We start from the raw sequence: 22,184 nt of genomic DNA, 5'->3' as shown, positions 1-22,184 counted from the left end.
TTTTATGCACATATGATTGCAACCAAATGAAATTATCAAATCTCACTGATAGTACTAAGCACTTTATTCACTAGTCATTTCAGTACTTCTGTTTTGGCTTTTAGTTGATTGTTTCTTGGGTTGCACTTTGTTTAATTCTTGACAATTTGGTCTCTCCGTCTCTGGAGACAGCAGTGAGAATGTCCTTTTAAAACTACTCATTGAGGATAGATTTGGAAATTTGCTCTTTTAACTTCTTAGCAGTTGCTATGAAAATTATTCTACCAAACTTGAAAAGCATACTATATTAGCTATATCATCACAGGTAAGGAATTAAAGTATTAAAAACATACACAATTTAAATCTGCATTGGGTTTAAAAGTCACTTTTACAGAGTTTTGCCTCATTTCTTGGTGCAGAGTCCTCAGCTATATTTTAAACATTTAAATCTGCATAAAACCATCTTTGGAAATTTGCACAATGTTTTGATGAATCAGGTAGCTAGGAAAATTCAAATATGTGTAAATAAAGCTGACTACAACTGGGTTCTATTCCATTTTAAACTAAATCTGAATATAATCAGACTTCAGAGTATAATTTACTGTTGCTTTCTGTTTCCATTTAATTTATGCATTAACAATATTTAAACATTAAAAGTTCTAGCCCTTTATCTCTCTTGACTAGTGATTAGATGCCCAAAGTTCATCTTGAGACCATAAGGTTGCATCTTTATATATGTCTTAAGTAAACTATTTACCTCATAGTCATTGTGATCCAAAAGCCAAAAACCTTGAACAAGTCTAACCAGACCCCAAGGGATAGCAAAGGCAGTTGGGAAAGAATCAAATGAAGTCTCTGTTTTGTTTGGAAAGGAATGCATGATATCTAGCAGCAAATAAATTGTCTGACAGTAAGTACTTGATTAAGGCTAATAACTTTTCAAGAAGGAAAGTTTCTTACATATATTTAGGGAAGGTAACAACAAAAGTAAGTATTACACAGCAGAAAATAGTTGTCTTGCAATTTTCAGCCCACTGTAACCCAACAAGCCAGGTTTTAATCCCAAAGCTGCATTTTGAATTAACATAAAAACCTACGTTTGGTTTATCAGTATTGAAAGAAACTGTAATATTTTCCCATTTTAGTAAAAGAACACTACTGCACAAGTCTGAAATGGTAGTGTTATTGTGATGGAGCAGAGATTTGCACTCCTAGTTGTAATAAATATAGGACCCCTGCTTTGTGATAAAACTAATGAACAAAGCTGCTCTTACTTAACTTCCCGTAAGGAAAGAATCCTGTACTTCTATTAAGAGAAACTGCTATGGAATTCTGGATAGCCTCACCATTACTTGAAAAATAGTCAAGGTAAAGGAGCCAGTCACACAAATATGTTGTAGATAGGACTTAACCATATCTAGATGATTGAGCTAATGCCTCAGACACCAATGCTTTAGAACAGGGACACAGTAACAAGTTTTAACCATACTGTGACCAAGTTCCTGGATTTGGAAATACAGTAGAACCTCAGAGTTACAAACACCAACATTATAAACTGATCAGTCAACCACACACCTCATTTGGAACCGGAAGTACACAATCAGTGGCAAAAAACAAAAAATAAAAAGGCAAATACAGTACAGTACTGTGTTAAATGTAAACTACTAAAAAAATAAAGGGAAAGCAGCATTTTTCTTCTGCATAGTAAAGTTTGAAAGCTATATTAAATTAATGTTCAAATTAAATTATATGTTCAATTGTAAACTTTTAAAGGAACAACCATAACATTTTATTTAGAATTACGAACATCAGAGTTATGAACAATCTCCATTTCTGAGGTTCTACTGTAACAGTAAATTCAGCTGTGTAGAGAATAAAAATTAAATATGAATGGAGAAAGCCTTCCCACCATGCCATAAATAACAAAAATTTCATCGGGTTTGTGCATCATGTTTTGCTAATTTCTACCTTCTCCCTCTGATCAGTGCCTAATTATTTAGTTAACAGTTTAAAACAACTGAGGTGTGGAGTCCCTGGGTCTAAAATCCAAACTGTCCTCTCCTACCTAGGTTAAGTAACACACAAAGTTTAGCAAAGGCAAATGTTCTATATATTTTAGCAGCTTGAAAATCAAGCATTTTCTCCACCTCATTCTCCTTTTTCTGGGTAATATTCCATGTGCCTGCGTTTTCAATAGAACAGAGGCAAACATTGTTTCTTGTGCTGGAGAATCGCTGATTTCAGCAAGAATGTGTACTGATGTAAATAGTATTAGGTAACTGTTACTGCTTCGGAGCACAGAGAATTCTCACATCCTAAGAATAACTTCACTTATTTGCTACAAAATCACGTTGTTTTAATGAAGCCATTAAAATGAAAAATCTAAAGTATAAAAAAGGAAACAAGTATTTCATTACAACTTAATCCTAAATTTATGCTCATTCTGTCCAAAATACAATAATTCTCTAGTTCAAGAAATTAATGATAAACACAGGAGCATAACTTTTTTCGCATTCAAAAAACATTCTTTTAAATGCAAATATATTGTGTGGTTATATTTTCAATCTCTCTCAACATTGTCAAAAGGATACAATTGCATGTTTGTAAGTTTCTTCAATATTTTGTAACAAATAGAGATCAAGCAGCGCCTGTGATGAAAAAAGAAAAATTAACCATATATTTTGTAAAATCATTATTTTTTGCCTTTTTAAGAAGTCCTTCTTACATGCAAGCTAGCAGGGGGATATTTCCCAGTTCCTCCTTCATCTCTTCGCCACAATTTCTCAACTTGATCTCCTAACTGGGAAAGCAGTCCATCGATCATCAAGCAATCGGCATTCCATTTCCCTCTGCAATCAAAGAGAACATGGTTTTGATAGTGTAAAAACAGTGCAATAATTCCAACCTGTCATGAAAACCCGTTTACCAACTAAAGAAACTCCAACCAAATTTATCTGGTAAGTCGCAGGAAAAACACTATACAACAAAGGCAGCTTACATCGACCTTACTCTGTGTCTACACTACAATGTTGCTCCCGCTAATGTAAGTCGCCCATTATATTGACTTAACTCCACCTCTGCAAGAGGTGTAGTGCTTAGATTGATGTAGTTAGAGCGTGGCAACGTCTGTGTAGACACTGGCTGTGAGCCCCAAGACAACAGAGCTCCAAGAGCTGTCAGTACCCCACAATGCCCCACTTCAGTTGGTGGAAGTGCTTCTGGTGAGGACCCATACTATCAACAGAAGGAGCATAGTGTGCATGTGAACCACCACTTTAATTACTGTGGTGGCTGTACATCGACTTCAGTTGACCTAATTTTGTTGTGTAGACAAGGCCTGAGTGTTTGCTGTATTTTTCCACCTTCTCTCTAGTATCTTCCTTAGCTCCAATCCTGCTGGAAAATGTTTATAATTATTTCTATTTGATTTGTATCGGTGTGATTTTAGATTAAAAATCTATATTAATCCTAGTCAAGATATTTCACATGAAAAATAAACAAGTCTGTAAAAAGTTCAGATAAAGGTGTAATTTCTAACTGGGTACCAAGTTAGAAGAGAACTAGTTTTTCAAATGTTCCAACTGAACACAACAGTGAGGGCCACCTTCTTGAAGTATAAAAATGTACACAAGTGAACTCCAAAAAAGGGATTTAGTCCTAAAACAGACTTTAAATGACTATTCGATAAGACATTATAAAGAGCTAACCCTTTTTGAATAGTTCATCTTTGCATGCCTAAACAAAAGTTTTGGAAACGTGGTGCTGCCTATCTGTCTTGAATCAGAGACAATTAATGCCACGTTACCAAATAAACTATCTTTTTGAATTGCAGAAGTCACACAGTTTAGCCTTTGGATTAAATTATCTACAGTATTACCCAATATATTTATAAAATCAGGTCAAGGATTGTTTCACTTTACTTCATAAAAAAGGGCAAGTAGACCAACAGTGGCCCTGAGCTCAAGAACACCCCTCTCCACCTTTACATATGAAAGCAGTCCCTCTGAATTCAATGGTGGGCGTGGGTGTGTTTGTGAATGAACCTTACCTTGACAAGCGCTCTAGTTTCTGTCGGTGACCGGTACAGTAGCTTTGTATCAGTGGGTAATTGTAGAAAGGCCTAGACAACTGCATATCATCATCTGCATGCAACAGAGAAAAAATACTTAGTTCAAGAAACCTAATAAAATCTGAAGTAATTTTAAAAGACTTGAAACAGACAAAATTGCTGAGTTTCATTTTTAATATTAAGAACAAGCAATTTGACAACTTTGGAAGAAAGTGGTTCTAATTCTGCTCTTTTAAAAAATTTAGTAAGATAGCAAAGTAAGTCACAAGGCTCACTTCATTCCTTATTTTAGTAAGCGACCCATATTTGAAAATTATCCCATGAATAAAGATTACTGGGTAATTCAGACCATATGAAGTAAAAGAGTTTCTGGGTTATCTTCCCCAGCTGAATAAAATATATTTTTAGGTGATCTCAGGTGGGGACTGCTTTTTTAAATTTGTAAAGGGAGCATTTATAAGCAGATTGTTTTCTACATCTATGTAAGCCAATACATGCATTTTTACTGCATAAAAAAACGCCATCAAAATACTGGCTATATAAAGGCAGTTAGATAGGAAACTGAATACACCGAATTCTAAACCTACTAAGAGACTTCTTATGGAAGGAGGAGTTTACCACCACAAGTAAATATTTACCAAAATATGTGGAATACTTAAAAGTAAAGCCAGCGTTATAACTGGATTAAAACAACAATTACATAAAAGGTTAATCTATGTTGACTAAACTTAAGTATACGTTACAGCTGTACCAACACAATTTGTTGATAAAGTCATTTACCAAATTATGGTTTGAAGAATTTTTCTGTTGGAAGAAAATATTGCACAAAATGGAAAGCGCTTGTCACATCTGAAGTGTGTTATTGTTCAAAACTTACCTAAACCCTCTGGAAGGAGACTGGACCGGCAGAACCAAATGACCACATGTGCATATTGAGAAATGAGGCTGGTTACAACCTGCTTATTTGTCAAATCTGTAAAACCTGGAAAGAGTTTATAAAATTACGTTGCCATTCAACTCCTTCAGTTACCAAAAATATTAACTATGATGACATTGATAAACTGGTTCTTTTTTATTGTATTGAAAGCATTCAAGAAATTTGTACATTTCTTATTCCTAATCAATCCTTGGAAACAACTATTCCTTTACAGTTTTTCCTATGCATTTCTTATGGAGACACCTGGATTTGCTAGCTCTCACCCTGTTCAAGACTTCAGACTTCATGAAGTGGCAAGAAAATTCTTGGGTATTAATAACACACACCTCACCCTAGGGGCTGCAGCTTCTAACCCAGGGATGGGGAACCTACGGCCCACAGACCAGATCTGGCCTGCTGCTTCATTATTTCCAGCCCACAGCAAGTCTCCGTGCAGGCTCACCCCACTGCAGAGGGAAGCCAGGGTTCCCAGGCTGTTAAAAGTCCAGTTGTTAAAAGTCCAGTTGTTAAAAAGCTGTTAAAAGCCTCACCCCGCGCCAGCTACGCAGCTCCCATTGGCCGGAAACCACAGCCAATGGGAGCTGCGGGGGACAGCATGCACGGCACAGAGCCCCCTGGCCCCTCTGCCTAGGAGCCAGACATGGTGACCATTTCTGGGAGCAGCACAGAGCCCTGGCAGGGAGGGAACCTGCCTTAGCCCCGCTGTGCTGCTGACTGGGAGCCATTTAAGGCAAGCGCTGCCCGGCTGGAGCCCGCACCCCAAACCCCCTGACCCAGGTCGGAACCCCCTCCCGCACTCTAACTCCCTCCCAGGCCCCGTGCCCTCACCCACACCCCAACCCTCTGCCCCAGCCCTGAGCCCGCTCCTGAACTCCAAACCTCTTGGCCCCAGCCCAGAGCCCCTCCTGCACCGCAAACCCCTCATCCCCAGCCCCACCCCAGAGCCCATACCTCCATCTGGAGCCTTTATCCCCCTCTCCCGCACCCTGAACCCCTCATTTCTGGCCCCATCCTGGAACCAAGGGGAAGCTCTGAGCCTCTGAGCTCCCTCGCGGGCATGTGTCTGTACAGATGTGCATGTAGCCTGCAACTGATTTTTTTCTGCGGGTCAGTAGCCCCGATAGAAAAAAGATTCCCCACCCCTGTTCTAGCCAGTGGCCTCTTACACATCTTCTTGAGCTGACTACCCTATTCCACCCACATGCACACTCAGTAAGCAACCTCCCATAGCCTCCTCCCTGGGGGTTAATTGACAACTACAACGTTCCCCACTTATAGACTCAATCCTTCTCCCAGCTGCTGAACCTGATTGCAAATTCCAAACAAGCAGTTTGAGCCTCCTTTGCAAACTGGAGAAAATTAAGAAAAAAAAGTAAAACTGAAAAAGGGAAACTAGGGAAAGCTCACGCTTTCCATGACTCAGGCCTATTCCTCTACCTTAGAAAATAAAACGTACTCAAGTTGATAATACTGTTACAAACCTCTCTCAGTGAGCTCTTGTGCTTCTGTTAGAAAGCAGTTCAAGACTGTGCTAAGGTTGCTAAGAAGCAATTGGCAGTGCTGAAGAGACTGTATAGTCTGTGGATCAATGAAGTTACATGAGCCATCAAACAGTGGAACACCTTATAAAGGACAAACATTACATGGTTAGTCTGTACGCAACTTCAGGAGAAGAGTTAAAAGCATTTCTGTGGACATACAAACCACCATGTGAAATACTAATACACCCACTTTACTGCACGTATTCAAATTAGGAAAGATAACACTTATTTCCTGTAAAATGACTATATTCTAGTACTTACACATCCGGTCAAACTCATCTTTTGTGTAAATCACTTTATTCCATGTCCACTCGAGAACAAAGCGCAGGTTAGCAGCTGAGTTTGGCTGTTCTATTTGAAAAAAAAAAAAAAAAATCATGAGAACAAATTCTCTTCTAGGTCAAAGAATAAAGTTAATAAAAAGCAGAGTATTACCTTCAGCTGTCCACTGTTTGATGCAGCCAGTAAGAAGTCCTAAAGAACTTGTTTGGACAGCAGCAGATAATATAGCTTCTAACTGCTCCTCCTAAAAATGTAACAGAGATAAAATAGATAGTAAAAAAGATTCAAATGCTTTCAAGACAGCAATGGTAAATAAGATTTGTTTCCAATTGTATGCAACGTATCTGGATGCCAAAAACAATCAGTTATTACGTTTGAACAAAATCAGTACAAAATTAGCGAAGCATGATTAGAAATTTTTTACCCCCAGACGATTCTTTCCAGACCATCTTAGTTCTTAGCTGTAGATAAAACGTCCCAAAAGCAGAGTTTCAAAGTTGTTACATTTGGATTTTTTTTCTTTATCAATTTAAGAGTGTTTAATAGAGTTTGCCTCTTATCCTTTTCATCCCTTCAAATACTGAATTCTAAAAAGTTATTTACTCTGTGATTACGGGTAGCATGCACCAAAGAATAGGAAGAAATACCTATATACTATAAGTGCACTGGGGGAAAGGCATCTGTGCTCTTGCTGTTTGTTGACCTTACTGTCCAGAGATTTGAAAACTAGCAGCAGTTTTATGAAAAGAAAGGAGCAACACAATGAAAACAGTTCTTTGGTGAGGGTTTCTTGCACTTTACTGTTTTCTTACAATATACAGACTTCACCATTTCCACCTTCAAAATACATATTTTGACTAGAGAAGTAAGAAGTACAACTAAATATCACATCTTTCCAATAATCTTGGGAAAGTTTGTTAACAAGGAAGGTAAGTGAAAAATCAGGTATTTCTCATGAGAACAAGAAGGTGGCTTCTTTCTGCTGGAAGTGCATCAGGTAGTTTTTAATACAACATAAAAGAGCAGAAGAAGGTAAAACCAATTTTGTTTTGTTTTGTTTCACAGTTCCATCTTTAATGGAACCGTGGGAGTCCCCGGCTGCCGCTGCTACCCCTGGTACTCTGGCAGCAGGGTTCAGGCGGCGATTTAATGCCATCATCGGCGTTAGCAATGATCTAGCTCTGGTGGTGGGAAACAGTTTTCAAAGTCAATACACTTTACAAAAAGCTGTTTGGGTTTTCAGGTTAAGCTCATTTTTAGTAGTTTCCCCTCTATCTCAACCCTACTATGCAAATTTCAACACTAGCAAGTTCAACAGACAGCAGGCTGTTTTTCCTGTCAGAAAATGCAGGTAACAGCTAAGCACTGTCATACAATGTTAAAAATGAACAGTTGATTTTAGGCAAGTGTATTTTACTGTTATTTTAGGTAAACCAATCCTTCTGATCATTATGCTGTGGTTTACCCTTAGGACTACTTGACATTCTGATCTTGAACACTGTAAAACATTCATTCCTTTCCAGGAAAAGTAATTTATTCACAGTAATTTACACAGAAGTTATGATGCTCAGACTTCTAGAATTTAAAATGCTATTTCAACTTTCTCTCTCAAAAGCTTTTTAGTTATAGAAAGAGCTATAGCAAAGAACACTATATCAAAGGAAAATCCTAAGCAAGTTCCACATCACCACAGTGCACAAGTTTATTACTAGAGTAGAAGGTCAAGAGTAAGTCCATGTCAATATATTCCTAGTTCAGCAATGGATACATAAATCTCTGACACCAAATTAAGTCATTCTCCAGCTCAAGTTGATCTGTATGACTTAAGTTTTATTAAACAGCATAAGTAATTTGCATTCATTTAGAAAATCTATTATTTCAGCCAACTGTAGTATATATTCAGAGGTGAAAGTAAGCCAGTAAGGGCCGGTACTCCGTGTCGGACTAGACTGGCTTCCCCAGGCCAGTGATTTAAAGGGCCTGGGGCTCCCGGCCCTTTAAATCACCGTGGGAGTCCCCGGCTGCCGCTGCTACCCCTGGTACTCTGGCAGCAGGGTTCGGGCGGCGATTTAAAGGGCCCAAGGTGGTAGCGGTGGGGGTGGGAGCCCCGGGCCCTTTAAATTGCTGCCCAAGCCCCGCTGCCGGAGCCCAGGGATAGTGGCAGCAGGGCTCCAGCGGTGATTTAAAGGGCCAGGGGCTCCCGGCCGCCGCTACCGCAGTGGAGCCCTGGGCCTTTTAAATCTCCGCCAGAGCCCTGAGGTAGCAGCGGCAGCCAGGAGCCCCCGGGGCTCCATCGGCGATTTAAAGGACCTGGGGCTCCGCTGCAGTAGCGGCAGCTGGAGCCCCGGGCCCTTTAAATTACCCCCTAGCCCCAGGGCTCCCAACTGCCTCTGCAGCTGGTAGCTCTGGGGGTGATTTAAAGGGCCTGAGGCTCCCAGCTGCCACTACTGCAGCTGGATCCCCAGGCCCTTTAAATCTTGATTTAAAAGGCCTGGGGATTTAAAGGCCCCACCTCTTCCAGTTGAGGGCATGCCTCTTCCAGTTGAGGCCCTGTCCCCTGCTCAGGACTCCAGCACCAGTAAGTCCTTTAAGTTACTTTCACCCCTGTATATATTTGTTTTTTATGCCACAGGCAAATCGTATGAAGATATTTATCACATTTTCTTGTAGTTTTACAAATAATTTCATTTAAACAAAATGCCAACATATTCTCACCTGACTCAAACTAGAAGGCTGTACATCAATAAGTCTCGGAGACAGCAAGCCAGCGATAAGACATCTATTGAAGTTATCAGGAATAGCTTCATTTAAAGAAGAACCAGATTTCTTTAAAAAATGTAAGGTCTGAAACATTAATGACAAACAATTTCAAATTAAAACAGCTATAATTATTCAACTCTGATGTTTAGTCAATTGATAAATATGAGTAATTTACAACAGAAATGTTATACACCCTCCCCCAGCCCAAATGCTTCTCTTCTCTAAATAGAAGCAGCAAAGAAATCTTACCTCACAAGTATACTTTACCAAGTTGGCATGTAAATTTAACAATTGTATAGTCTTTGAGATGGCATACCAAAGCAACAAAGCACATACCTGAACAATTAAACTTCTCACAATAAAAGTCTCAGATTACTCAAATAAGACATTGGCCATTAGACTATCTTGTCTAAATATTTGTCTAGCTTCTCTATTAACACACACACACACACACACACACACACACCATGCTGCTTCTTAAATGTTGACTCTAGCATCCCAGCAGAAATGAATGCTAAAATTATACACACATAAACCAAAAACTTAGTGAGATTCTCTCTGTTCTTATCTGTGGGAGAAATAGAGATTTGAAAAAACAGCCAAAATATGTGCAATCTTGGGGACTTTTTGGTCTCCTTAGTTGAGCTGCATGGCTGTAATTTACCAGATTTGTCTTAAGTTACAAGAACAACTTTTGAGAAGAGTAAAGGAATGCCAAAAGGGCCAAGAAAGCACACTCTTGTGGCTTTTTTCTACACCAATAGGTGCTTCTCACACAGGGATAGCAACAAAGTCAGAGGTGCATCAGCTCTGAGTGGCTGAACCAGCACCCCAGAGTTTACAGTAACTCCTCACTTAATCATCCCGGTTAACATCATTTAGTTGCTGATCCATTAGAGAACACACTCATTTAAAGTTGCGCAGTGCTCCCTTATAATGTTGTTTGGCAGCTGCCTGCTTTGTCTACTGCTTGCAGAAAGAGCAGCCTGTTGGAACTAGCTGGTGGGGGCTTGAAACCATGGTGGACCGGCAGCCCCCCATCATCTCCCCTAAGTTCCTTGTGCGGCAGCTGCCCAGCAGGCTATCAATTGCTGGCAGTTCAGCTGTCCCTCAGCCGTGTGCTGCTCCTGCCCTCTGCCTTGGAGCTGCTCCTGGAAGCCTCCTGCTAGCTGTGTAGAGGTGGGAGGAAGAGGGATGCTAACGTCAGGGTACCTCCCCAAACCCCCACTCCTGTACCTTATCTCCACAAAGCAAGGGGGGACACCATAGGGCTCAGGATGGAGGGAGCATGCTGGCAGCCACTGCTGTCTCAATTTGCTAATCTAGTTAAAAAGGCAATGTACTTAGAGTGGGGTCAGCATACTTAAAGGGGCAATGCGCGTCTCTCTCTCTCTCTCTCTCTCTGCCATGCTGTCTCCCCTCCCTCCATTTGTGCTGCCTTGTAGAGTGTGAGGCTGTATTAACAACACGTTATCCCTTGAGGGCTCAGCTGTGTGCTAGTTCATCATTTAGAAGTAATGCATTCCCTGGGATGCATCCCACCCTCTGAATATGAATATATTCTAGAGTCTTTTGTCTGGCAAAAAAAGTTTCCCTGGAACCTAACCATCCCTATTTACATTAATTCTTGTGGGGAAATTGGATTCGCTTAACATCGTTTAGCTTAAAGTAGCATTTTTCAGGAACATAACTACAAAGTTAAGTGAGGAGTTACTGCATTTCTACTGAAGAAGTGCCAGCTAATGAGGGAGCAAGGACTAGACAGTATCCAGCTCATGAATATTTTGAGGTTTTATAAACATGTGTAGAAGAGATGAAGTCTTCAGCACACAAGTGTTGTGCACAAAACTACACTCAATTTCTACTGCATATGGCAACACCTACTACATGTATGACTTCAGTTTATAGCTATTTAAGTACCAAAAATTTACTTAGGTGAAATGTAACTGGTTCTCCCTTTTCCAATTCAGAAAATAATTTCCCTCCTAAAAATATAAGGTCCCAGGTCCAGACTCATTCTCTCAGCAGCTCTAATCCATGAAGGGCTTGAAAGTTGTGCTTGGACATGTATGCATGAAATACACAAACAAAATCCTCTCCATCCTAAATTATCCACCACATTTTCTAATCTTTTTCCTGTCCTAAATTGTATAATGATGAAAATCCAGGCTTAAAAGAAACAGTTGCAACCTTATGTATGGAGAGACAAGGATGTTACCTCTCCATAATCTAGAATTCAAACCAAGTCACATATGGCTTTATCGTTACCTCCTGAGAAATCTACATCAGACTCACCTACACATATTTAGGACCTGTTCCAATTGAAGCCAATAGGAATTTTATCACTGACTTTAATGGGGCAAGATATAGCCCTTTTAGCACAAAATGCTCTCCCCCCTGCATTGGTAAATATAACTCAGTTCAATACAAATGACAGAAGATGACCATTTTTAGATATCAGAAAGAAAGCTAGAAAGAAAAAGAAAAAGAAGTACCTCCTTCTGAAACCCAGTGCAAGTCATGTGAACAACTCCAGAGTTCAACAAACAAGTAGCATCTAAGAAAACAAAGAGCACTTGGCTAAAAATCTACATTTTTGAGGATATGGTACAGCAATACAAAGTAAACAGCTTCTATTAAAAATTGGGTTAATATTGGGAGTGGATTAAAAAGCTAAATAAATACTGATTTGGCTCATTAGTTCACTTACAAATTTATTTTGCAACATTCACACATCTGTGTAGAAATTTTACTTAGGCTGTACACTATATAAAACAGCTCTAGCACAGTACACAAAGTAACCCTGTTTAATTTCTGTAACAATCATTTCTTCACAGGCTAGATTATAAATGCATTAGATATCAAAATTTGGCAATCTGTGTCTCAAAATAGTTCTTTAATATTGGAAAGTATTTTAAAGTAAAATATAAGTGTTTCTAATTGTTTAAAGTCACAAGCAGGAAACAAAACATATGACATAAATGACATAACCTCAATTCACTTATTAAGCTTGCTCTCTTAAAGTCAGCTAAGCTGCAATACATACCAAAAGTGTAGGTGCTTGGATTAAAAAACTGCTCAGGGGGTGGATATGAAGGAGGAACTCCACGACTTAAGCTTCGCTCATGTACTAGAATATCCAAGATGTGGTGTGGAGAAGTCATACTCACTACAGCATCCAGCGACCATAATGCAAAATAGGGGCAATTATGAAGAAATTCCCCTGGTCTTAGAGAAAGTAAATACACACAAGTAAGAAGTCAATTAATCATTTATAACCATTTTGAAAGCTATGTAAAATACACACAATGAAGTCTCACCTCAAAGAATCTGGCATTTGAGCATGATACCAGCGATTTATGTCAAATACGCCCAAATAAGTAGATGGTTTGCCCTGGCCGTATGTATTCACTTGCCAGCTGAAGACTGACACACTCGTATCAGGAGATATTACTGTAAGAAAGATGGCATTTCTTTAAAATAAATCAGCAGATATTGCTACACAGTAACGAATTTTAGTTCAACTTGTCATACTACTTGTTTAACACTATTGTTGGGGTAGAAAAACAACACTCAATATTTTGGCAGAATGCCTTACTGACTTAAAGATATGAAATGTTAACTTCTTCAATAGCTGTAACCCAGATTAATTTTGTTCATATATCAGATTTAATAAAATATCTATTGTTGGGACCAGGCTAATCTGAATTTCCCATATTTCCAGTTATTTTATCAAAATATGTAGCTATGTATTAAAAAAATATAAGTTAACACCTTTAAGAAGTACCATCAATATGAAATTAAGATGAATGTCAGATTAGTGGTTTGCATTATTTCACTTATTGATCATTGTGTAATTGCCTCATTTACATGCTTCTAGAATAGCCACTTTTCAACCAGATAGATTCAAAATACAAATGTCACAAGAATATCACGTAACATAACTGGAACAAATACCTTAATTTAAAAAACACAACGTATGTTGCCTAATACTATAGTAGCTTCCAATAAGGGTTGTTGTTTTTGATGGGGCAGAAAGGGAGTTTCCTCTAAATGTGAGCAAAGGAGAATCTTAATGCCCCGTGCTCTTGGTGTGTGAAATATGGGGAACAAACTAACTATACAAATCTAATATATGAATATTTTTACCCTTATTAGGTTCTTTTAGGTACATCATTTCCAGTCTGGAGTCCCCATCCCATTTCCTACAAGTGTTCTTCTGTGAGCCTCTGTTCTATCTTCTGTTTTGTTAATTGCTCAAATAATCTTTGAAGTCATTGATTCTTAAGTTTAAAAAACAACTGAATCAGTTTACCTCAACACAGCTTTTACTCTTTCAGCGTGTGCTCTCTGATCAGCAGTAGCAGAAAGTCTAGACAGAAAATCTTAAGTGCAAAGAAGCGGTCTTCCTCTTCCCTCACCTCACTATTCATTACTGTTCTATTTTAGATCAATGGCTCAAATAACTACGGGCTTGTCTACACTTAAAACACTGCAGCGCTTCAATGTAGACACTACTTACGCCAACAGGAGGGATTCTCCTGTCAGCATAGGTAATCCACCTCCATAGAGGCAGTAGCTAGGTTAACAGAAGAATTCTTCCATCAACCTAGCACAGTGTATATGGGGACTCAGGCCAGCTAAACTACACCACTCAGGGGTGTGGATTTTTCACACTTCTGAGTGACTTACACCAACCTAATTTTCTAGTGTAGGTTAAACCTAAGGCAGGTCTACACTACAGCCGGTATCGACGCTCTGAGATTGATCCACTGGCGGTCAATTTAGCGGGTCAAGTGAAGACTTGCCAAATCGACAGCAGATAGCTCTCCAGTCGACCACTGTACTCTACCCCCGTACTCTATCCCCGACGAGAAGAATTTCTCTGGTCAACCCCTTGCAGTGTAAAGCCCACGGTAACGCAACCTAAGGTATGTCGACTGCAGCTACATTATTCACTTAGCTGGAGTTGCGTAGCGTAGGTCGACTTACCGTGGTAGTGTAGACCCAGCCTAAGTAAAACTGTAATAAAGAGTTCACTATCTACCTGAAAGGGAAAAGAGAATTGCAAACTATAACTTGGACTGATATCATGTGGGAACTTTTTCAGAATGCAGTTTGTGCCTATCTGTCATATAAGTGAGCCTCAGACTACTGCTTCAAAGTGAAATAAATGCACGGGGGTTAGGAGAGAGGCCGTTTAAAGGAACACTTAATATCAAAAGTTTTATAAATAATTATAGGTGGTGCTGGCAGCGCTTCATTAGTTAAAATTGCCTAACATTTTCCATTGTAAGACCCTGTTTTCAGCTGCTTATAACTGCCAAAATTTAACCATAAAAGCTGAAGTTTTTTATGCCAAGGGTCTGCCCTGGGCTGATTTGTTTGTTTTAAGGATTTCAACAACAAAAAATGGTTCTGCCATTTCTGAAAACAAGGTAAGGGAACAATTATGTTTCACCAATGTTAAATTTGTACAGATATTCCACTGAGAAAGTCTAGAGGCTCCATGCTTTAGAACAGAGAAGCACAGACTTGCCCCAGGTTAACAATGGGGGGCGGAGGGGGAGAAGGAGTTGATTTTGTCTTTTACAAATCCTGAACCCCATCTTTCCATAAAGAAAAATCAGGTTAATTTTTAAAATAAAATTAGGTTACATTTATCCCTCAAAAAGTTGTACACACTTAGATTTATCCAGGGGTGTGTGTGTGGGGGGGGGAGGTTCGGGGGTTGGAAAGCATTCAAAGTCAAATACTTTCCCCCATGAGTATGGGTGTTTAAAGTTCATCTTACTTCCTAGAAAAAAAAAATATCACCCAACTAAAGTGCTTTTTTTTTTTAAAATCCAAAGAGAGCTTTTTTCATTGTGTTTGCACAAACTACAGAGATTAAACAGAAGGGGGGCGGGGGGGAGAAGAGGACTCCTTTCTCCGCATAAACTGAAGTTCTCCTTCACAGATGCCCCTTTCGGCTCATCAGCACTGCAAGCAGCTGACCACTTTCGGGTTTCAGTATATAGTTAAACAGATAATCTGGGAGTTTAACAGCTCAATCTGATTTGGCTATTTAAATACAAAAACTTGAAAGCAGCCCAGTTGTCTACATAGAACGGATATGCACAATAGCCTACAGGAGAAATTAGCGAGCAGTATGAACTCCACGTTTTGGGCAGCCTTTGCAAGCTAATGCCTGCTGTATTTACTAATTATAGAAATAGTTGTATCATCTTTTCCTCCACACAAGAGTAGGACAGCATTAAAAAGGCCTAGCAAGAATACAGCTTTGGACAATCTGTATCCAAAGTATTATTATACTTTTAACTTACCTTTAAGTTAAAAAGAAGGCCGAACACCAAAAAGCCTACACCTCAGAGATAGATTTTTTTCCAATTTAATCATGTACCTTACATATCAGGTTTCCCTGTTCCACTGTCGTTTTCCATATTAATTGCAACTCAAACACCTCACTTTTAGTCTTTAAATATGTTTATTCTATACAGCTATTTAAGTAAACTTTTAGGGCTGTGGGTACAGAATTATTTCAGAGTGATGCTCACATGCTAGAACAGATATTTTTAGAATCCAACTCCACTGTTTTCTTCAAAAGCATTATGTTACAATTCAACTTGAAAATTTTTTGGACCTAGCAACAAACCTTCATTCACGCCATCCTCTCTGTCAACATGGCTGCGAAATTTTTCTATAGTCTGACAACTGAGTAGTTTGGTATTGCTAGTCTGCCCTCTTAATGAAAAGACTCCACCTGTGAGGTCTAGACTGTACCTTTCTTCACAGTACTCCAAACCCTGAAAGACAAATAAAAATTATTTGAAATGAATGTGTATGATATTACACTTAAACATGGAAGAGACTGCATCTCTTATGAGTCAACCAAAGGAATCCCAAATTACATATTTTTTAGAATATATTTTGGCATGTTACAGAAATTAAGTGCAATAAAGTATTCAATAACCCTAGAACTGAGGAACTAATTTTGGTAATCAAAACTAAGTTGATACAAAAATACTAATAATGTCCATCATTATCAGGAAAATTTTCCTTCTATTATGCAGTTTTACAAGGACTTGGCAGTAGCTATATGACAAATAGTTAAGAATCAAGTTTTCCCTTTTTTTCCCCCCCTTCTTAAACCCCTACAATAATAAGCTTAAAAAGCTAAATATACATTTCTATAGTCATCCTAATCTACTCACATTTTAAAGTTTTTTTTTTTTTTTTTTTTTTTACACTTAAGACAAAATACTAGTCCATACATTCTTCCATATCACACTATCTCATCCAAACAAGCTTTACGTAATGTGAAAAGAAAAATGAACATTTCGCATGCACAAACTTAGCAACTCTGGAAATTCATGTATAGTTATACCAGTCAGACTTTCTCAAAAGATACATCTGAAATCAAGCAGTGCGGGGATACACAAAGTTTGTGTGTCAAAGCATTGGTACAGGGCAAATGAGGGTATTGGAAGCCATGAGGTGGGAATGCCTATGAGGTGTAAAAATATGTAGATGTTTGCTTGGGAGGGTGGGGAGGAGGAGACCACACACAGGGCAGAACAGAAAATAAGATCTTTTCGCCAGAGTCCTAGTACAACAGCATAAAGTGAAGCAGAAACACAGAAAATTGAAGCTGACGGGAGAAAAAATAATAATTTTGAGGCGCTTCCCCATATCCTCCTGCCAAAGTACTCATAGCAATGTAAAATAAAAAACATGACTAAATTACAACGAAAAGCCCTTTTTAAAAAAAAAAAATCAAAACCTACGGTAAAACAGAGCACATTCTGTTAATCCAGAGCAGTGTATCAACTTTGCCTTCACTATGACTGTGCATGTAAACTAAGATAAAGCAATGGCATCCATATTTAGAAAAAAAGTTTAATCACTTTATAATATTTATACCTTGTCCTCATACTATCAATTTTTGCTTTTCAATTTTGAAAAACATCTTCTTTCAGTACCTAAACATTTATATAGTCAACACTCACATGAGCGACAGTGAGAAAGGAGCTTTTCTTGCTGTAAGGGAAACACATGACAGGAGGAAACTGAAAACACTGGGAGATTTAAAGCCTATGTTTCAAACCAATAACTCAGTATAGCACTGCAAAAATATCCAAATTTCATATTGCAAAAAGTTAATGTAAATTATATGCATCCACACTGCTTCCAAAATATCTGGAAAGAATGGTATCAAAACAGAAGTGGAGTGGGTAAAGAGGGAGGAATTGCTACATCAGATTACTGTCGTTTGCGTCAAACTTTCCAGAAGCAGTTTTTTCAAACCTCAATAGTACACAGTACAAAGTGATTTTTGTTAAGATTTATGTATAAGTATGACAGATTCATTACTTGTAATAATTTATGAATACTGTATATTGATCAGGTCATTGTGTTGCTTATTGTATATGTATATTGTGTTAATTCACTAGCAGAGTTGTCAAGAAATAGAGGTGGGTCCTGATATTCACATCTCCTGGCAAACCACTTCAAGAGAGTAGAGACAATGCAGATATATTCACTCAGACAGCTGCCGAGCAGCCCAACCAGTTTAATGAGGTCCAAGAGACACAGGACAGAACAAAGACCTTTGGCTAGATTTAAAAAGGGAGTCCCTGAAGGTCAGGGAGACTGAGGTACAGACTGTCACCCATACCCCAGAGGTAAGAGGTTCTGGGATTATATTGATCTTCCTAAGCCTTTAGGGAAGAAACAAACCATCTATAAACATGGCTGTTTAAAAGACAAACCAAAAAACCCCTCTTCTCTTATGCTTTGATTTAAGAAAGCTGTCTGGGTTACAATATATAGACCACTGGTCCCAGCTCCCAAAGGGAAGTAACCCAGGTACCAAGTCCAGTGGAAGGTAAATACAGTTGATACAGTGGTACTGCAGTCTAGTACTCCTGTCTAAAAGTGGGAGAACCCAACCCACGAAGGTAAGGCATGAGACCCAAGGCCTGAAATTAGTGCATTCAGAAAGACATGAGGAGGGTATCCCTAGCCCCAACCATGACAGTGAATATTACTGTTTCCAATTTTTGATTAATACAGTGTTAGTTGTATTTCATAGACATACATACTTTACCTCATACATGATTTGTCCTGATGCCAAGCGTTTTCTGTCACCAAAGGCTAACTGCAGCAGATGCAAACTCACAACATCTCCTTCACTAGAAAGAAATTACAAGTTTGAGTATAAGTTCAGCACCTTTGCAATCCATCTGAAATATCTGATAAATAGCTATTGCCAAAGCAAAGCAGAACCATACTGTATTGTACATTTAAAAGGATGATGCTTCTGTTATAAACTGGAAAACAACCCACTTTCCAATCAATTATAATTTGTCATATTTGGACAATTGTAGCAGAAGAAGAAATACATTTGAAGATTTTTTCATTTGGCACTCGGTATTTAACTGACTGAATTCCGGAACTCTGCTTTTTAGCTTAACTCCAAGGACTTCAGATTAATGTTAACCACAAAATTTTCCAGAGCTTTAACATTTATCTATAAAAACACTACCGGCATCAGTTCTTTACAATGAAATGTTAATGCAGAAACCTTTACCCAAAGAGCCTTAAATTTAAAACTTACAATCTAAACTGCATGCTCTGATTGTATTATTTTGTCATGTTATGAAACTAAGGAAGAACCAAAGTTCTGAGTTTGAGAAAGAATGATTAAAAAGATAGTTACTTCTGTTTTGCCTACTTTCTGAAAACCTGAATTAAAGTTTTTATATAAAAGCATTCCCCAGGCTCTTGGGAAACAACCAAAATACAACAAAAACAGCTCTAAGACAGCCATTTGAATAAATGCAATAAAAACCTGCTCTAAAAGCCACAACTCAAATGGAGAGGGTATTACACAGGAAGAAAAAAAAAAAAAAGAGCATATACATACATATATACACATATACTCTTGCTCAGATACAAGACGATGGGCACCTTATTAATGTCAAAGATAGAAATAAGGAGGTCATGAAATACTTTTAATAACGAATAGTCTTCCAAGACAAGTGATAGTAGCTTATCACTTGGGACATTTAAAACCAGACAAAACACTAGAAAATTGCTCTAGGAACAAGGCATTTCTAGGTGTTCATCACAGTAGTACTCAGTAGGTCCTGTCTCTCTGTACTTGCAGGAGTTCTATGAAAGCTACCTAAAAGTCAAGTATAAAGCTTTTTGTAAAATACAAAAAATAAAGTCTTTTGCATGGCTGCAACTTTCGGTGGCATTTCACAAGTGCTATAATGATTTAAGTTCTCTTTACGAGAGCAATTAAGATTCACAATACCATTTTGTAGGAAGAAGGCAACAGATTGAAATTACACTTAAAAGCCTCACTACTTCTCAGCTATTATAGAGGTGGCAGTTGTGGTTCCATTGTCAAGATTAAACTGAGTGCACTTACATTTTCCAAGTGATCAAAAACAATTTTTTTGAAAAAAAAATGCCAGAGCAGATTCAAAAAGATTAAGATTACAAGATTGAAATGATTCATAGCTACAACACTACATATTGGCCCTTCAATTGGAAAAAAAAAATGCAATATTAAGGGATCAATTCTCCAATTAGTAACCCAGGTAAAGATTTACATTTATAACAAGTTCAGAGTTGCATATGTATACCCACTCAAAGTCAGTTAGTTGGACAACAGATCAGTTAGTTTTCTAAAGCAGTCTTCACTGACCTTTCTTGTGTAGACTGAACTGCCCATAAGTAACAGCAATTGCGGGGATCATTTTCAGGTTCTTGAAAAGTAACAGCATAGACAGGTATCCTCCCTCCTTCTAGCTGAAAGTGGTATCTAGAACAAAGTGTGTGGGAGGGAATTAATTGGGTGATTAGATGTCTGACATTTATCTTTCCAAGTGTTCCAATCAGCACTTCAAAAGCCCACACCATTTTCTCATGCCAGAAATACTTACAATTATTTAAAATTTTTAATTTTAGAGAACATATTTAACAATTTCAGAAGGATTTAACAAAGCTAGGCAATCGAGCAACATGACTGCAAATAAACTTCAATGTAAATAAGTACAATATTATGAACATCTGGACTACTCACATCTATTGATGTGTTCTATGTTTTTTCCTGGGTGACTGTAGTTAAACGAGCAGTCAGCATGAATGGGGGGGGAGGGGGGAGGAGGGTGAATCTGCTCAAACCACAAATGATGGCCAAAAGAGCACATAAGTAGTTGGGTTACTTTTAGGACTTTTACCTGTTTATCTTTTGACCAGACCAGAATTTTTCCAAAAATGCCATGTAATTTGTTTAATCCAGCTATGTAAAATAAAGTTTCTTTCCTCAAACTCACTTGAATTGGAAAGACTTTCCAATGAGTCTTCTAATCCAGTGGTTCTCAACCTTACCAAACTACCGTACCCCTTTCAAGAGTCTGATTTCAGTCCCAGGCAGCAGGGCTTAGCTTTGTGGGGCCCCCTGTGGTGTGAGGCTCAAGGCAATTTCCCTGCTTGCCACCCTGTAATGCCAGCCCTGCACTTGCAACCCCCTAAACCTATCCCACAATCCCAGGTTAAGAAACACTGATATAGCATATAGAGCAGTATAGACAAGTCATTATCTATATGAAATTTTAATTTGTACTGACTTCATTAGTGCTTTTTATGGAGCCTGTTGTAAAACTAGGCAAATATCTAGATGAGTTGACGTACCCCTGGAAGACCTCTGCATACCCCCTGGTTGAGAACCACTATTCTAATCTATCCCCTGCATTGTTGTAGGATCAATGCTTTTTCTCTCCTTTGACACTTCTAGTAGAAATGTCCAGCTTTGAACATCTCGAACAATGGAGTAGCTTGTTCTATTTAACTGAAGTTTTACCTAAAACCATCTCCATGCATCTGAAGTGGGTTTTTTACCCACAAAAGCTTATGCCCAAATAAATCGGTCAGTCTTTAAGGTGCCACCGACTCCTCGTTGTTTTTGTGGATACAAACTAACACAGCTACTCCTCTGATACTCGGTACCTAAAACCATTTCTTTCTTCCTTCTTTCCTTGATGATTAACAGAAGTGGTTTGAGATAATTTATAACATCTCCTTTGCACATCTGACAAGGTAGAACTCAAACTAATTCTCTGAGCATTTTATTATAGGCCTGATTTTCAAAATTTTATTATTTTTGCCAATCTCCTCTGAATTGTCTTTTTTCAAAATGTGGTACCGAAAACTTAGCACATTGGTTGTACAAGAAAGAAGGTTCTGGGGCTTGGGGTAAGTAGAGTGAGTAGGTCAAAAAGACAAATGTATTTAAACCCCTTAGTCTAGAAACAGGTAATTAATTCTACTTGGCACTGATATGATTTCAGCTGGAAACACTTACCAATATTGCACCCTTGTAGATGTACGCATTCAACAATTTCTGGTGAGCCATTACATGTTTGCTTAAATTAATCCCAAATTGATTTAAATTTTCCAATCTAATATTGTATTTTAATCCTAGCCTCTAGAATATTTGCTGTCTCCTTCCCCATGTTTCTATTGCCCGCAAGTTTGATTGGCACACTCCTTGTTCTATTCTCTAAGATCTTAGCAAACATGTGGGATTCATTTTTATCAA

At 38.4% G+C, this 22,184-nt stretch overlaps 1 protein-coding gene across 2 annotated transcripts in view; it reads right to left on the bottom strand.

The window, feature by feature from the left end:
* AHCTF1 (AT-hook containing transcription factor 1) overlaps nucleotides 1-22,184 on the bottom strand; it is a 76,365-nt gene that overhangs the window by 26,794 nt on the left and 27,387 nt on the right. For both annotated transcript variants that reach the window (XM_034764977.1, XM_034764978.1), the window contains exons 6-20: nucleotides 20,289-20,405; nucleotides 18,678-18,762; nucleotides 16,224-16,374; nucleotides 12,889-13,021; nucleotides 12,615-12,796; nucleotides 12,064-12,125; nucleotides 9,524-9,652; nucleotides 6,962-7,052; nucleotides 6,788-6,877; nucleotides 6,467-6,607; nucleotides 4,926-5,030; nucleotides 4,028-4,121; nucleotides 2,705-2,828; nucleotides 2,571-2,627; nucleotides 737-883 (exon numbers count right to left, since the gene is read on the bottom strand). In XM_034764977.1, coding sequence (XP_034620868.1) covers nucleotides 737-883; nucleotides 2,571-2,627; nucleotides 2,705-2,828; nucleotides 4,028-4,121; nucleotides 4,926-5,030; nucleotides 6,467-6,607; nucleotides 6,788-6,877; nucleotides 6,962-7,052; nucleotides 9,524-9,652; nucleotides 12,064-12,125; nucleotides 12,615-12,796; nucleotides 12,889-13,021; nucleotides 16,224-16,374; nucleotides 18,678-18,762; nucleotides 20,289-20,405 — 1,708 coding nt within the window. The remainder of the gene's footprint in view (nucleotides 1-736; nucleotides 884-2,570; nucleotides 2,628-2,704; nucleotides 2,829-4,027; nucleotides 4,122-4,925; nucleotides 5,031-6,466; nucleotides 6,608-6,787; nucleotides 6,878-6,961; nucleotides 7,053-9,523; nucleotides 9,653-12,063; nucleotides 12,126-12,614; nucleotides 12,797-12,888; nucleotides 13,022-16,223; nucleotides 16,375-18,677; nucleotides 18,763-20,288; nucleotides 20,406-22,184) is intronic.

Source organism: Trachemys scripta, chromosome 3 (genome assembly GCF_013100865.1).
Source record: "Trachemys scripta elegans isolate TJP31775 chromosome 3, CAS_Tse_1.0, whole genome shotgun sequence".
NCBI lineage: Eukaryota > Metazoa > Chordata > Testudines > Emydidae > Trachemys > Trachemys scripta.
The sequence above is the reverse complement of the archived record's forward strand: the minus strand, read 5'-3'. Positions and strand labels throughout refer to the sequence as shown.